The sequence below is a fragment of the Podarcis raffonei genome, chromosome Z (genome assembly GCF_027172205.1).
Source record: "Podarcis raffonei isolate rPodRaf1 chromosome Z, rPodRaf1.pri, whole genome shotgun sequence".
Classification (NCBI taxonomy): domain Eukaryota; kingdom Metazoa; phylum Chordata; class Lepidosauria; order Squamata; family Lacertidae; genus Podarcis; species Podarcis raffonei.
This window is the reverse complement of record NC_070621.1, coordinates 25,125,317-25,141,291: the sequence shown is the minus strand read 5'-3', so window position 1 is coordinate 25,141,291 and position 15,975 is coordinate 25,125,317. Positions and strand designations below refer to the sequence as shown.

General features: G+C 43.2%; 1 protein-coding gene and 1 long non-coding RNA gene across 4 annotated transcripts in view; one reads left to right on the top strand and one right to left on the bottom strand.

The window, feature by feature from the left end:
* Nucleotides 1–15,975, bottom strand: part of LOC128406605 (uncharacterized) — a 39,222-nt gene that overhangs the window by 11,705 nt on the left and 11,542 nt on the right. Inside the window, exon 2 of one of the 3 annotated variants that reach the window (XR_008328535.1) lies at nucleotides 1,987–2,037. The exons of the other annotated variants lie outside the window; for them this stretch is intronic. This is a non-coding gene — a long non-coding RNA (uncharacterized LOC128406605). The remainder of the gene's footprint in view (nucleotides 1–1,986; nucleotides 2,038–15,975) is intronic. 3 annotated transcript variants of the gene reach the window in all.
* On the top strand, nucleotides 4,127–12,313 carry SERTM2 (serine rich and transmembrane domain containing 2). The gene is made up of 2 exons (XM_053374144.1): nucleotides 4,127–4,728; nucleotides 11,425–12,313. Exon 2 carries the CDS (start codon nucleotides 11,956–11,958, stop codon nucleotides 12,232–12,234), a length of 279 nt encoding a protein of 92 aa, XP_053230119.1. The 5' UTR covers nucleotides 4,127–4,728; nucleotides 11,425–11,955; the 3' UTR covers nucleotides 12,235–12,313.

Sequence of the window (15,975 nt, the reverse complement as noted above, 5' to 3'; positions counted from 1 at the left end):
CCGGCCTTTTATTTCTTATAACAAGGATAAGAATCACTTTCTGTAAACTGCTTTGAGTTTATTTGTTTAAAATCAAGCAGTGTATAAATTTTATGAAATGAAATAATTAAATAAAATAAGGACGGACATTTACTACAACCTTCAATGTCTCAGGTTAGACTGTGGAGGGTATATCTAAATAGCCAAAATTCTGCCTAAGAACTTTTGCTTATAAGAAGAAGAAGAGTTTGGATTTGATATCCTGCTTTATCAATACCCTAAGGAGTCTGAAAGCGGCTAATAATCTCCTTTCCCTTCCTCCCCCACAACAAACACTCTGTGAGGTGAGTGAGGCTAAGAGACTTCAGAGAAGTGTGACTGGCCCAAGGTCACCCAGAAACTGCATGTGGAGGAGCGGGGACGCGAACCCGGTTCACCATATTATGAGCCCACCGCTCTTAACCACTACACCACACTGGCTCCCATTATATTGGACACACACTCTAAATTCTCTTATATTCTGACTCACTGCATACTTCCTCTGATATTCTGCAATATGAACTTTTGTAGTACCACCTCAAGTGAGGTTATAGACATTGCTTTAATGTACTTTGTCTACATTGTTCTATGTTCATTTTGTTTTCCAAAACTCAATAAAATAATTTACTAAGGAGGACTGTTTGTCTTGGGAGATGTCAACATTCACACCAATGCCATATTGTTTGGAGTAGCTCAGGACAATCATGGGAACATCCCAATATTTCATCAGAGCAGTATATGTAGTTTAGCACACTCTGGATTTCATTTTCTCAAGCAGGCAAGGAGAAGGTGGTCTGAAGGTGGCGGACTTTAAACCAGTCCCTGTGTCATGGTCAGATCACCTCCTGGTGAGTCTTACAGTATCTCCTGGTGTAGCTTACAGTTACCGTATTTTTCGCTCGATAACACGCACCTGACCATAACACGCACATAGTTTTTAGAGGAGGAAAACAAGAAAAAAAAATTCTGAATGAAACAGTGGATGTATCATTTTTGTGCTTCATGCTGCGGCCACAGACATGTGATTTGACGGTGAGTTTGGGGTAGCCCAATGCAAAGATCCTGAGGATCCATGTGGATCCATGCTTTGTAACCACGTTTTTGTACCATTGCAGCCCCAGGCAACAGTGGGTGCGTGATTTTTTTGGTGCAGGCTGTAGCCATGGACATGCTATGTGATCTGATGGTGAATTTGGGGTGACCCAATGCAAAGATCCTGAGGATCCATGTGGATCCGTGATTGGAACCACGTTTTAAGTAGGGAGGGAAGGAAAAACATAGAAAGGATAAGGAGCACCGAAAGGGGTGTGCAGAGAGGCAGCTGGCTAAGAATGCAGGAGAGGGGTTTTACCGGAGGGAGGAAAGGAAGGCAAAAGTCCCCCCCCCACAAGCCAGCCAGCTCTCTCTCTCTCTCCCCCCCCCCCAACCTGCATGTTGCCTGCGAGTCCCAGACGCACGGAGAGGAATTAGAAGGCAGGACGCTCTGCTTTCCACTCTGCTTGCCTGGAGGGGAGGGGTTTTCTCTGCTCTTTGTTCTGTTTGAGCAAACACAGTAAGGAAACAGAAGCAGGTGGGCAGTAAGAACCTGAGGCAGAGCTTCCTCCTTTCAAGGCTTCCCTTCTCCAGACGATTTGATATTTGCCTGATTTTTGCCTTCACTCGCGCTTGTCAGCTCCAGGGACCACACATTCGCTCAATAACACGCACAGACATTTCCCCTTACTTTTTAGGAGAAAAAATCTGCGTGTAATAGAGGGAAAAATACGGTACTCCTTTAAACCACTTTGTGGAAATAAAGGACTGTCCTCCATATGTTAGGACAGGTGGCTACCCTGTTTCTACTTCTATGTCCAGGAAAACACAACTGAAGGCTTCTGGAACTCACAAATCTATCATTGTGGGTAGAAACTGTGGGTTTTCAGCTGAATTAAGGAAAGAAGAATGGTACTTATCTTTCAACCAACTTACTGGCTGTAAGTGGGTGCTGAAGTATTCCTGCTCCTGAATCACCATACAGGTCTGTCAGCAATGGCAACAAAAATTCATCAGGAAAGGCTGATTATATTCAGAGAGAGAGAATATGACAGATGGACACCCAAAAGACCAAACATATCAGCTGGCACGCTTTGTTCCTTGAGGAATCTGTGAGCTCTAAAAAGCCATCCAACCACTGAACTGAATCTGTGAGTGAAGGAAAATCATTTCCAAAGGTTGCCTGTTGATGACAGTCAATCTTCTGAAAAATGTCGTAGTTTTAAAAAATGAATAAATTCTGAGGAGTGGTTTATTTTTGCCAGCACTAGGAAGCTACAGGATGGCTACCACACTGAATGAGAACCAGTGTAGGGGTACTTAGGGTGTTGAACTAGGACATAGGAGACCATGGTTCAAATCCCCACTCAGCCATAAAACTCACTAGCTAACTTGGGGCTCTCTCTCAGCCTAACCTACCTCACAGGGTTGTTGTGAGAGTAAGATGTGGGGGAGGAAGTACCATGCATGCCACCTTGAGCTCCCTGGATATATGGTGAGATGTAAATGTAATAAATATATGATAAATACTTGTAGAAGCACCTACCATATGAAATATGGATTGCTGACAATTGGGCTGATGATGAAGAGAGATTTTGAATCAGGTGATATGACTAGCTTCCAATGAGCTGCTATGTTTTTACTGTGGGAAACATATTGCCTACTGTGAACAAGAACTCCTGGATTGGTCTGTTTTTAATGTAAAATGGTAAAATGGTCATTATGTGTCACTTTTGTACAGAATGCATTTTCTTCCTTCAGGTGCATCATTTTTACTTTCTGATTTCTGTGACATAACCTCTTTTTTCTTTTCTTTTCCATGTTAACAAGAATACCTCAGGCATCATGATACCACCTAAATCTCAGCTAGTTCCCAATAAAACTGGGAGCAATGAGTCTCCTATGTAGGAAATCACACAGTGCTTTGGTGCGCCTGCTCTCTGCAGGACGTTTGGGCTGAGCCAGTCACTTACTTCTGAAAGCAGGTCTGGTCCTACTCTTAGGCAGGATGAGGCACCTACCTTAGGCAATAGATAGTAGAAGTGGCAGCAGCCCCTAACCATTCTTCCTGAGTCCCCTAAGCTACCGCTAGCCTGTTGCGCTCAGCTGTGATGTGGGATATCATTATCACATTTTGCCAGTGTTGAAATAAGATTCTAGTGCCAGTCTGGTTCGATTTTGCACATAGAATGGGAGGGGATACCATGTTGTATTTCATAGGGACACAGGGAGTCAGACTCTTGGTCTGCCTAGCCCTGTATTGTCCATAGTGACTGACAGCAGGGTCTTTCTGCATGCAGAGCAGATGCTCTGGCCTCTGAGCTCTGGCCTTTTATCAAATGCAATCCTTGGCTTTTTCATTTCCCACAGTAACCCATCTGCATGTATATGTAATGACATTTCAGAACATTCAAGGATCATTCCTCCCTTCCTCTCCTTTTCTGTCTCCTGCATCCTCCAATTGATGGTCAGCATCATTGGGCACCTGCAGAGGGTCCTGCCAGGGTCCGTTGCCAACTCCCAGAGCCACCATGCCCTACTTGTTTCCCCTTCTCTCATGCAGCAAAATACCTTGGGCCAGTCTTTTCTGAACTCCCCTCCCCAAAGCCAGGCCAATGGGTTGTGTCCAGATAGGTGTCTACATGTAGTGGGCATTTTTGGTCTGTTAATGTTTCCCCAGGGTGTTTCCTATTGACCCAGTTGCATGCTATAGCAGTAAACTGGGAACCCCGTAGCTGAAAATGGCTCTACACCTGAAAGCAACCAGGATTTCATTCTGTCAAATGTGACTGCATACAAACAGAAGGGGAGGAAACTTGCAAGTTATATGGCACAAATATCATTGGCTGTGATGTATTGCACTTACTTTATTTTGAAGGTTTTCAAAGCCCTGCGGGTGGGGGTGTAACCCTGAAAAACATCCTGATTTGCATGCCTTGTTTGACTATATATTTAAAAAGAATGCTTCCAATCCTACAAAATGTTTTTTTAAAATCTCTTTTTTGTTTTGTTTTTATAAAAGAAATCATAATGAGAGAGTGATCATTGCCTTCAAATCTAAGCCTCTGCTTTGTGGCTGGTTGCCTAGAGGGAAAACGACCAGCCTGCAGCATGGAAGGAATTAAAAAAGGCTTATAGAAACTTTGCTATCTAGTGTTGTTGGCAGCTTTCTTTTTTTTCCACATCTCTCTCTCCCTACTGATGAAGCATAGCTGCGCTTGGAGAGATACCTTTCCCAGCTTACTCTGTCTGTTGCCTATAGAAGCAAAAGGAGGAGAGAGAGAGAGAGAGAGAGAGAGAGAGAGACGGTTGACGGAGGCTGCTGTGGTTCAGCCATCCAGAAGATATATGGATCTGTCTCACCAGTGCAGGAAAACCATCAGCAGCACAGTGAGAACAGGACCATCAACTAGCGTCTAAGGAATTAAGCAGCGCCCCTCTGCCTGTCACAATGCAAAACGCTGGCGTGCAAAGGAGACAAGAGGAAAGTGTACTTTCTCCTTGGAAAGCCTAGTCTTCCAGCTCAAGCGACAAAACAACAGCTGGTCTCTTTTTCTTCCAAAGCACCTGCATCTTAGAGGGGATGTTTCCAGGACACCTTGCAGAAAGCAATCTAGGGTACACCTACCAAGGAGGTGTCTTCAGGGGTCACTCCTCTGCTCCTGCTTACGATGAAAGGTAATTGGCTGCATTTGTCAAAATCCAACTGTTTTTATCTCTGCGCCAAGGCTTAGTTAGAAGAATGTGCTATTTTATGCATTTGATATGAAAGGAGAAAATAGACTATCTGCCAACAAAAAAAGGAAAGCTAGTACTTCCAATTGATGGTTTCTTTTTTTAAAAAAAGAAGAAGCATGCACTGAGGTATCAATTTTCTTGGTGTCTGTGCTTTTTCAGGGGGAAGTAAAGAGATTATGTGTGCTACAAATGAGCTAAGCAAAAGTATTGATTTCAGTAGTCAGATTAAGCCCAGACAGCTTGTTTTGGGAACAGGCGGCCTTCAAAAAGACACTAAATGCTACAGCAGCAGAGTGTTTTGACTAACTTTTTCTGCAAGCAGTACTGACTTAATTTCTAGCTCCACAAATATTCACAATAATACTATGCTGTCCACTCTAAAAATCATCCCAATCTGAGTTAACCTAAAATGCTAAAAGTGATCCTTTTAAAAAGATGGTTAATTTGTTTGTGCTTGGTGAAAATAAGACAAGATAGGCTGACTTGTTTGTAAACGCAAGAAAGATGTTTACTGCAGTTGCTTAGCTAACAAGAAGAGTCTTGTTATTCAATCTCTAGAGCTGGGGATAAATAAATTGAATTGTAGAGTTGGAAGGGACTCCAAGGGTTATCTACTACAGCACCCTGCAATGCAGGAATCATATCTCCCCTCTTCATTTGTATGTAGGGGCATTTAGGGGCAATTAGTTCAGGAGCACAGGAAATTGTGATCTTTATAAAGCTTTTTAGAGTTGTGGACAACCTGCCACCCTCCAGAAGATGTTGAAGGAAGCCTCCAACTCCCTTCAGCCCCAGCCAGTGTGGCCAACATTTGGGGATGATGGGAGTTGGACTCTAGCAACAGCTGGAGGGTTGCAGGTTCTGCATTCTCACTATCGAGTTAGGCATCCAGTGAGTTGCTTAACTGAGGATTACTTTTGTGGAAAGATCCACAAATCTTCGAATATGGGATAAAGGTGTCATGTTGTAGTATTTATTCATAGTTCTTCCTCTTTTATCCTCACAAGCCCATGAGGTTAATTAAACTGAGAGAAGGTTGCTGGCCCAAGGTTACCCAGTGAGATTCGTAAGTGAGTGAGGATCTGAACCTGGATCTCTTCCGAGTTCAACACTGGGACCGCTAGAATGTGGGTGTGTTTTATTCACTATAAACTACTTCAAGATCTTCTGGTAGCAAGTGGTCTATAAACGGAAACAATAAGTAAATAAATAAATACTCCCATCAGCCCCAGAATGACCAATAGTCAAGCATGATGGGACTTGGAGTCCAACAACACCTGGACTCCTCACTCCTCATGCAAAGTAGGACATTTGGCTATACTGTCCTTGGGAGATCTGGCTCAGAGGGTTCCAAGGCGAGTGTCTGTGGGTCAAGGCACTTCTGGTTAACAGACTCTGCCTCTGGCTCAGTATTGGTGACAGGGTCTGGATAATAATAATAATAATAATAATAATAATAATAATAATTTTTTATTTATACCCCACCCTTCCCAGTTCAAAAACCGGGCTCAGGACGGCTAACAACAAATTTAAAACACTTAATTGTAAAAGCAGCATAAAATACAGTATAAAAACATGAATAACAATAAAATTCAAAATTCAGAAATCAATTTGGGGAAAATAAGCATTAGATAACCCCCAGGGCTAGCTGGCTGAATTGGTCCTACTTGGGCCAGCGAGGAGGTCAGGGGAGAATTAGCTGTGGGGTCTCAGAGCGGGTAATCTTCATAAAAGGGGAGGGGGAAGGAAGGGAAGGGAAATAAAGGATCAGGCTGAGTTCAAATTAAAGGCCAGGTGGAATAGCACTGTCTTACAGGCTTGACGGAAGGAGGTTAAATCCTGAAGGGCCCTAGTCTCATGGGACAGAGCATTCCACCAGGTTGGAGCCATCACTGAAAAGGCCCTGGCCCTGGTGGAGGATAGTCTGACTTCCTTAGGGTCTGGGACCTCTAAACTATGGTTATTCATGGACCTTAAGGTCCTCTGCGGGGCATACCAGGAGAGGTGGTCCCATAAATATGAGGGCCCTAAGCCACAAAGGGCTTTAAAAGTCAAGACCAGCACCTTGAACCTGACCCTATACTCCACCTGGAGCCAGTGCAACTGGTAAAGCACTGGGTGAATATGCTCCCATGGCAGGGACCCCGTGAGGAGCCTCGCTGCAGCATTCTGCACCCGCTGGAGTTTCTGGGACAGTTTCAAGGGCAGCCCCGCGTAGAGCGAATTACAGTAGGCAAGTCTGGAGGTGACCGTCGCATGGATCACTGTGGCCAGATCAGGGCGGGAAGGGTAAGGGACCACTGCTTAATGCGGCGAAGATGGAAAAATGTCGCCTTGGCTGTTGCTGTAACCTGCGCCTCCATGGAAAGGGAGGCGTCAAGAATTACACCCAAACTCTTAACAGATGGATCCAGCACCCTTATGGCTTCTGCCCCTGGCCCTTCTGATCTAGTTGATTCCTCTGCAGAAAAGAACATTTGCAGAGTGGGTTTATCTGCAGCCCTACCATGCTCCCTACAAGAACTTTACTGTTCACAAAAAGAAACTCTATTGTATGCAAAGAAATGGGCTCTTCGGCAAAAGAAAACAAGAAAGCACTTGTGCAAGGAAGCATGCACAGACTTTTCAGCTGAGTCTATTCATTCAAATCGATTTGACTCCCCCATAATTTATTTGATCTGTATGTGTAAAGCCTCCCCTGTGGCATTCCTTATAATCTTCTAAAAGTCAGGAGGTGTTCTGCATGAAGATTCCCTCTTGCCTGCATCACAGAGCATTCCCTGACACAGAAGACAAGGCAGGAAGTCCATGCACACACATAGTTTTGTGAGCAAATCAGATTCTTCCCTTGCAAGGAACTGAGCAACTACTCTTAAGACTGGAGCATAAAATGAACCACAGGCATCCATGCTAAACTCCCAGCCTCATTGAATTATCTCCACTCCTTAATCTCTCCCATTTATTAGAAGTGCCTTGTAGAGGCTCATTAATTTGGGGCTCTTGTTTCGTAATTGATTATTACACATGAACTTCAGGTTAATAACTTTAACATAATGCCACCTAATTTTCAGAAGTAACATCTGTGACGCATACTATTTCATTACCAAAAATGGTCTGTTAGGATTTGATGTGAACTCTGCCTTTTTCAGCAGAAAGAGCTGCAGAAGACAGTCACCACTGTCATGCCACACACCCTCCTCTGCCAGGGGGCGCTCTGCCACCACCCAAAACTACCCTGTACCACTTCTCACTCTTAACAAGATGTATGGCTCTGAGCTGTGTTTCTTATGGGTAACTCTATAACCTGCTTCCACCCCAAATTATATTTATCTGAATAAGTGGGTGGGGAATAATAATAATAATAATTCCCCTAATGTTAGCAAAGTATGAGGCATGTGGTATAAAGCAATTAATTTATGGAAGAGGAATCATAAACAACGGCTGTGCGATTGAGGATTGTACCTAAGCACATGGTTTCAATCTGTTTATCTTATTTGTTGCTTTATTTTATATACAACAGTAGCTACTATAATACTGATACTATATTAGATGACTAACCCTGCTTCACATCCGCCACCAACTCTCACACAGTCTACCACCCACCCCCAAATGCAACTCCGCTGTCAACTCAACTCGACTCCAAACCCTCTCAGACTAATATTCAAACTCTCTTTCAAAACTCCCAACCAATCACCGCTCACTATCAGCATTCCAAACTCACCCCTCCCTCTCATCTTAGTTCCTCTAATTTCTTTTTTTTTATTAATTGCATTTATATCCCATCTTTTTCTCCAAAGAGCTCAAGGTGGTTCTCCCCGCCCCCCCGCCACATTTAATTCCCACACCAACCCTGTGAGGTAGGTGAGTCTGAGAGGCAGTGGCTGGCCCAAGATCACCCAGTGAGCTTCATGGCTAAGTGGAAATTTGAACCCTGGCCCTAGTTTAACCCTTTAACCGGTACATCACACTGGCTCTTACCTATGCTTACCAATGTATTTACCTTAGTTACTCTATTGATATACAGTGGTACCTAGGGTTACATACGCTTCAGGTTACATACACTTCAGGTTACATACACTTCAGGTTACAGACTCCGCTGACCCAGAAATATTACCTTGGGTTAAGAACTTTGCTTCAGGATGAGAACAGAAATCGTGCTCTGGCGGTGCAGCGGCAGCAGGAGGCCCCATTAGCTAAAGTGGTGCTTCAGGTTAAGAACAGTTTCAGGTTAAGAACAGACCTCCGGAACGAATTAAGTACTTAACCTGAGGTACCACTGTATGTGCTTATAATGTACAGAAACACCTGAACCTTGCAAACACATTTAACCTCTCCATATTGCAACCCATATCATGATATTCAATAGGATCCAATTGCTTCCTCCAATAGTAAACTCAGTACCCCTTTGCTAGTAAGGTGAAACAAGAGGGAGACACCAGGATGCTCAAGGGAACCTTGAAGTTTGCAGAAGTACTGAAACAACAACAACAACAACAACAACAACAACAACAACAACAACAACAACAACTACCACCTAATGTCAACTGACCATTTTCAGTGGCAGCTAAGGTGTAGAGGAATGTGAATGAGCTGGCTTGAGCCCATCACAGCTGGGGTATCATGGAGAAAGGCATGGCTGGCTGCAACTCTGAAAAGGACTCAAGCATGCTCCTGTTAGGGAGCAATACTGCAAACTTTTGTTGCAGATCCCGTTTGCTGTCTCTACTTAACTTCTGTGTGATTTGTAGTCCGATCACCATATTTAAATGGGTATACTTATTTATGCCATTTTAACCTGCATGTTGTAGACAGTAATTCAATTATCTATGCAAGTCCTTAGATATCTAAGCACTGCTAGATCTCAGAGAGTAAATACAGTATAGTACTCTCTACCTGAGCTGGAGGAGCCACGCCTTGAAGAATGCTTAAGGATGCTGATGGCTGACTCCGTGCGTATAGAATGTGTTTAACAGTGTGTTAAATAAGGCAAATGGAGTTTTCTCTGGCAGGGCTAGATTAGCTAATTAAGATTGTGCTTTGGATGACTTAACTGTGTTATAGACCAGGCAAATAATCAAAGTACTATTACGTACAGGAGTTCTCATGTATTACTGCCAAGACTCACTCCTGGTTTATGCACTAAGGAGGGTCACAAGTTCAAACTATAACTTTGTTCTTTGTGTTCCAAGTCTGGGCTTAACCTTCAAGAGCATTTTTAAAAGGACAGCAAGGCTGAACTCCTCGGTAGCATATCTTTGTTCCTGCTTCCGACAGACATTCATAAAAACATCTGCAAAAGCTTATACATGTACAGACTGTACATCCATGGGTTCTGTCAGTATGACAGGGGGAATAGACCATTTGTATGGAGCCTACACACAGAACAGTTTATATGTGTGCTGAATACACATAAGAGTGCAAGAGCAAGGACAATGGGTGTGATCCCATCCCTCCTACATGTGCTCATTTTCAAGTGTGAACTGGAATTTGGCCAGCCAACCTATATTTTTTAATTAGTGCAGTGCAAAAGAAAAAGAGGGACGCAGGTGGCGCTGTGGGTTAAACCACAGAGCCTAGGACTTGCCGATCAGAAGGTCGGTGGTTCGAGTCCCCACGATGAGGTGAGCTCCCGTTGCTCGGTCCCTGCTCCTGCCAACCTAGCAGTTCGAAAGCATGTCAAAGTGCAAGTAGATAAATAGGTACCGCTCCGGCGGGAAGGTAAATGGCGTTTCCGTGTGCTCCTCTGGTTCGCCAGAAGCAGCTTAGTCATGCCGGCCACATGACCCGGAAGCTGTACACCGGCTCCCTTGGCCAATAAAGCGAGATGAGCGCCACAACCCCAGAGTCGGCCACGACTGGACCTAATGGTCAGAGGTCCCTTTACCTTTAAAAGAAAAAGTGAACAATAAATCTTGCCCCTGATTTTCCACCAATTAATGGGAGAAGAAATTGCATCCAACGGGGTGGGGGGTGGGGGTGGCAATCAGTAAAATTTTAATGGATTGGGTATAGGGTTTTGGGTGTGCTTCTGTTATTGCTGAGGTGGCTAAGAGGTGGCTGCAAGTGCGATTTATTTGGGTTGTATCTCATGCTAGCCCTATTCAGAGTAGACCATTGAAGTTAATGGAGACTGCTAAATTAAGGACATTAAATTCAGCAGGCCTACTCTGAGAACTTGGTTGGATGCAACCCTTTCATTCTGCAAATCATCCCTCCTGTTGTCTGCGCTAAACAGGCTTTCCTAGGGTGCTCATGCTTCAGTCAAAGCTCATGGGAAAAATACCCTGAGAAAACTCCTCCTAGACATTTTTCTCAGATCAGGAACTGTGGACAGCATGGGAACCTGCTGAGAACTGGACAAATATTTAGCCTTTGGCCACATTGCAGTGATAAGGGAAGCTCAAAACCCAAGGCTGAAGGAAGTTCTAAAGGAATTTTAAAATTACTGTGAGATTGAAGCAGATAAATTGAAGCCTTATTTGCAGAGGAAGAGAACTTATGAGAAACTGCGAGTACAGATTTTGGCATCGCAATAATTTTCCTTTTATTACCAAGAGATTCTCTACAATCAAAGAGATTATGTGAAAGTTTGCTTAATAATATAGTCTCTCTCTCTGTCTTTTTATATCTTTATAGAAATATCATGTTGGCTACTGGTACTGCTGTCATTTTGGTCATCTGAAGGTGGGAAGTGGAAAAAGACCAGACTCTAATCTTCTGAATATAGTCACTGATGTTTGCCTTCTAGTGAAGACAGGAGTCTGCTTCCAAAAGTAACCAAAGCAGACTTTTGCAAGGTAACTCATGGATCTGTGAGCCATTGGGTGACACTGTTGGTAGGAGATCCTTACCCCCCAAACTCCATTGAGACGTTTATTCCTTACTGAAGAAAACACAAATATTTTTCAGCCAGGAAGGTTTTTTTTAAAAAGTAGGAAAAAACCACCACCCAGAAGGAACCTTTGATTGATTCTGCTATTTCCTTAGGCAAAGCCATGTGAGAAGATGACCCTTTGATGAGAACTATTCCTCTATACAAGGCAAAGACTTCAGCCCATCCAATATTGATGCATGAATTACCTCCTAATCTAATCTTTAAGACACTATCAAAGAAGAAGTAAGGAATTCATGAGTGAACAGAGAAAATGGAAAAGGCCTGAGTAAGAAATGACTGAGGTCTATTTCAGATTCCGTGGAAATCTTACTGGTCGTGCCCACCCACCCCCAACCCTGGCTACAGGAGTGGCAAATGCAGATAAATACTCCAACTTGTATATGTATGTAGGGTTGTTTCTGACCCTACTGGCCATCCTACTCATTCTACTTTTCACCATGCTCCTGCGTCTGAAACACGTCATCTCCCCTATTACCACATCTCCAGAGAGCACCGAGAACATCCAGCAGTTTACAGATGTTGAAATGCATGGCAGGATCCCCAGTACTTAGTGGGCTGGAGGCTGGGAAGCAACTGGTTGCAAAAAAAAGATTGTCTGCGATGAGAAACCAATTTCATATAGTGGAGCGTGTGGAGTGGAAGTTCTGGACAGCCTTGAGGGATGCACTGGCAGAGGGTTGGCCTGGATGGCCTTTGAGGTCCTTTCCAACTCAGTGATTCTACATAGAATTCAGTTTGCCTTGAAAATGGCAAGACAAGTATCCAGCAAGCTTAGCTTGACACTAAGAGCTGTAAGCAGCATGTGCTGTGATGTTTGGTTTCAAACAACCTACATATAGACATATGAAGCTGCTTTATAATGAGCTGGTATAATCTGGCTCTGTACTCATCGTTCTGGACTGGTAAGAGCTCTCCGAAACAGCCCAGGTGACTGGTTTTTTTGCAGGAGAAAATAGAGGACTCCTGGACTTAACGATGAATAAAAGCAATAGAAGGAACTAGCACTGTATCAAAACCTGTTTGCCTATTTCTCCCTCTGTGAAAGAGGTTGCAGGTTTATCTGCCTCATTCTCAGGACACTTGAGCACTTCTTCAGAATTCTGGTAGCTGTAGGATTGAGACACCCTTGGGTGGTATGGGAGCTTTTCATTCCAATAAACACTTCTCGGTGCTTCTGCAGCCTCCCTAGCTGCCTGTGCTTCTGAAAGAGCCCCATGGGAGAAACTACTTCATGACTTATTTCTGGGTTTTAATTGAAGCATGGGAAACCTAGGAAAACTATTACTGAGTACCTGAGACTGCTGTGCTTACAGATTTTATTTCTAAGAGATATTTTTCCTTTTTAACCTTTCCACACTGATTTCTTTAAAAGTACAAAGACTTCACTTAAAAACAACAACAGTTGTCAGGTGCACAGTGGGCAGCCTCCTCACCTTCCCATACCTTAAGAAAAGCCCAGCTGATGATGTCATGGCCTTGTAAGGAAGGGCACCCAGGAAGGCTGCAGAGCACAGACTACTGGGGAGATGATTTGTAGAGTGATATAAAGCACACTCACAAACAACTCTAGGCCACCTTGAAGGTAAGTGCAACAAAAACAAAACAAATCTCCCCACAGATTCTTTTTAATTTCTTGGGAGAAATGCAGGAGAATTTTTCAGTAGAGCATGAGAAGCAATATGAGCATTAACCACAAGATTAAATACTATATAGCTTCATAGCTTTTCTTGGTTATAACCAGAACCAGTGCATAATACAGGAACTAAAGTGTGAGTGATGTATTCTTGAAGGTCATCTTTGCACCCAAAGAGATTCTGTCTCTGCTAACATGAACAGTGGCTTGGTAATTCTGCATGGCTCACCACAGGAAAGCAAGGAAATCCTAAATATTTCTCTCTCAAGTGATTTGCAAAATCTAGCTTTCCTGCAATATACACATTCCAGTACAGCATTCTGTTCCAAGACCAGAACAACTCTAAAGAATGAGTTCCTGGTTCACTTAAACTGCAGGAGCCAATCCCCATTGGACAGATTAGTTTGTTCCACTAAAATTAACAGGAACTGTTGTGTATGTGTCCTATGCACTAGGATCTCTGGATTGGCAAAAATAACATCCACACTTTTGGACACTAATTTGTCAATCTATCAATGAGTTCGGCAACCTGCACTGGCTCCAACTGAAAAATAATAATGCTAAAATACACCCTTTCTTTAATCCATCTGGATACTATTCCCTCTATTTCAGGTTCCTTCCCCAAATCTTTGAGGCCTCTTGGCTTTTGATGTGACTATGGTACCAATTGGTGCCTTGTGGTTTCCTCTGAAAGGACAGCCCTGCTGGATAAAACAAAGGACCCATCTAATCCAGCACCCAATTCTCATAGTAGCCAGCCAATGGGAAGCCCATGAGCAGGACATGAGCACAACAGCACTCTCCCCACTTGTGATCCCCACCCCACCCCACCCTCTTGGCATGCCACTTCTGATACTGGAAACAATAAACAGCTACAATGCTCCTGCTTCTCTCTGCTGCCCAGGTCAGACCTGGCTCAGGAGCACAGCTGAGGCTGGGTGTGAGCGCTCGCTTGGGGGCAGCGGGGGATGGCGGCCCCCTCAATATTTTTTTTTTGGGGGGAGGCTCAGCCTCCTGCCTAGAAATATTAAGGGAGCTGAAGCCCCTTCTGCCCCCACAACTGACATTCCTCCTTGCTACTGCTGCAACTCCCTTTCCATGTGTTCTTTTGTGTGGACCTTGTTCATAAAAACAGACACAGGGAATAGTAGTAGTAGTAGTAGTAGTAGTAGTAATAATAATTAATAATAATAATAATAATAATAATAATTTATTTGTTTATATGCCGCCCATCTGACAGGGTTACCCCAACCACTCTAGGCAGCTTCCAAAAAATTAAAACACAATGTGACATCAAAGTGCAAGACTAGTCAGCTCTTGCTGACAAGCAAGCTGAACAAAGTGAATGGGCAGTGCCTGCAAAAAGGAAAGGAGGAGAGCCTGCGGACTCTAAAAGTGGGCAATGGGGTCCCTTCTGGGAAATGGGGCCTGATAAATAAGCACCCAGCAATGCCTACCCTGAAAATTTGACACTGCCAAATAAATGAATATACAAGGTGGAGAAAAGTCTTTCAACTATAATGGGTCTTGGGGGGCAGCACTCAGGAGGTTATTCTTAGCAGGTGAGTAGAGGTATTATTGCCAATATACAAGCATATCTCTTTTAAATGTTCTTTCAGAGTGAGCACCTAAAGCTTACGCAGCAACAGAATCCATCTGTATAGCTGTGTGCTTATGAATCACACTAACTAATCAGCTAACGCAGTCCTCTTTGGTTTTTTTCATTAGAAGGTGATATCTGCAAAGCCATCTGTGTTAGGTGTGTAACATTTCAGGGACATGAACTAATCTCAGCTCCATTTTGCAATCTAGCCTAGAAATAAAATCCCAGAGGGTATTCTACTATATAGCATTCATCTGCCAATTCCCCTCTCTCCATGAAGTGCAAATTCCCCAAACCTGAGCTACGCTAAAATTAGCAGTCATACACACACTCTTGCTTATGACAATAACAAGACCATGTTTCATCCAATGCTCTGGAAATGATGGTGTGTTTTGTTTTGTTTTCAAACAAGAGATGGGTGAATCTGTCCATTTCAGTTTCTCCTCCCAGTTTCTCATTTTTTTCAGTCCTAAGTTTGGTTCTCCACATGTCCATATTAGTTTGTGATTTATTTACTGTATTTTTTAAATACAGTAAATTCACTAGCATTTTAGTGGGAATTTCTCCCAATATACACATTTGTATACAATTTTTCCCAATACACTTTTTTTTTTGCAAAGCAGTTTCCCCTAAATTAATATGTTTGTGTATATTATTTTTTACTAATATTTGCATTGTCATGCACACTTTGCTGCAGTATATGCAGTTTTGTACAACATTACTTGTCTGGAGATCTGCATTGCAAAATTCAGAGATGACTGGGTTTGCTTATTGTTCTGGAAAATTTGAATGAGGCAAGTTTGCCTTTAAATGCTAATTTCCCCTCAACCACTATTTTTAATACACACACATGGTTCATTCTTGATGGGGTGTTACTTTTCCCTTGGGAGTTTGGGCTAATATTGTGTATGGGGTGGGGGACTACTAGAATACAGCTGCTCCTATTTATATCCATAGCACCAGCTTTATGCAACCCTTTGGATAAGCAATTATCTCTGTGCAACCTAAGCACTCCAAAACACTGAAAGAAAGCCAAGGCCATAGTATCTGCTTTGC

Coding starts and splice junctions, on each gene's coding strand:
- SERTM2 (XM_053374144.1), top strand. CDS start 11,956: ATGACTGAGGTCTATTTCAGATTCCGTGGAAATCTTACTGGTCGTGCC.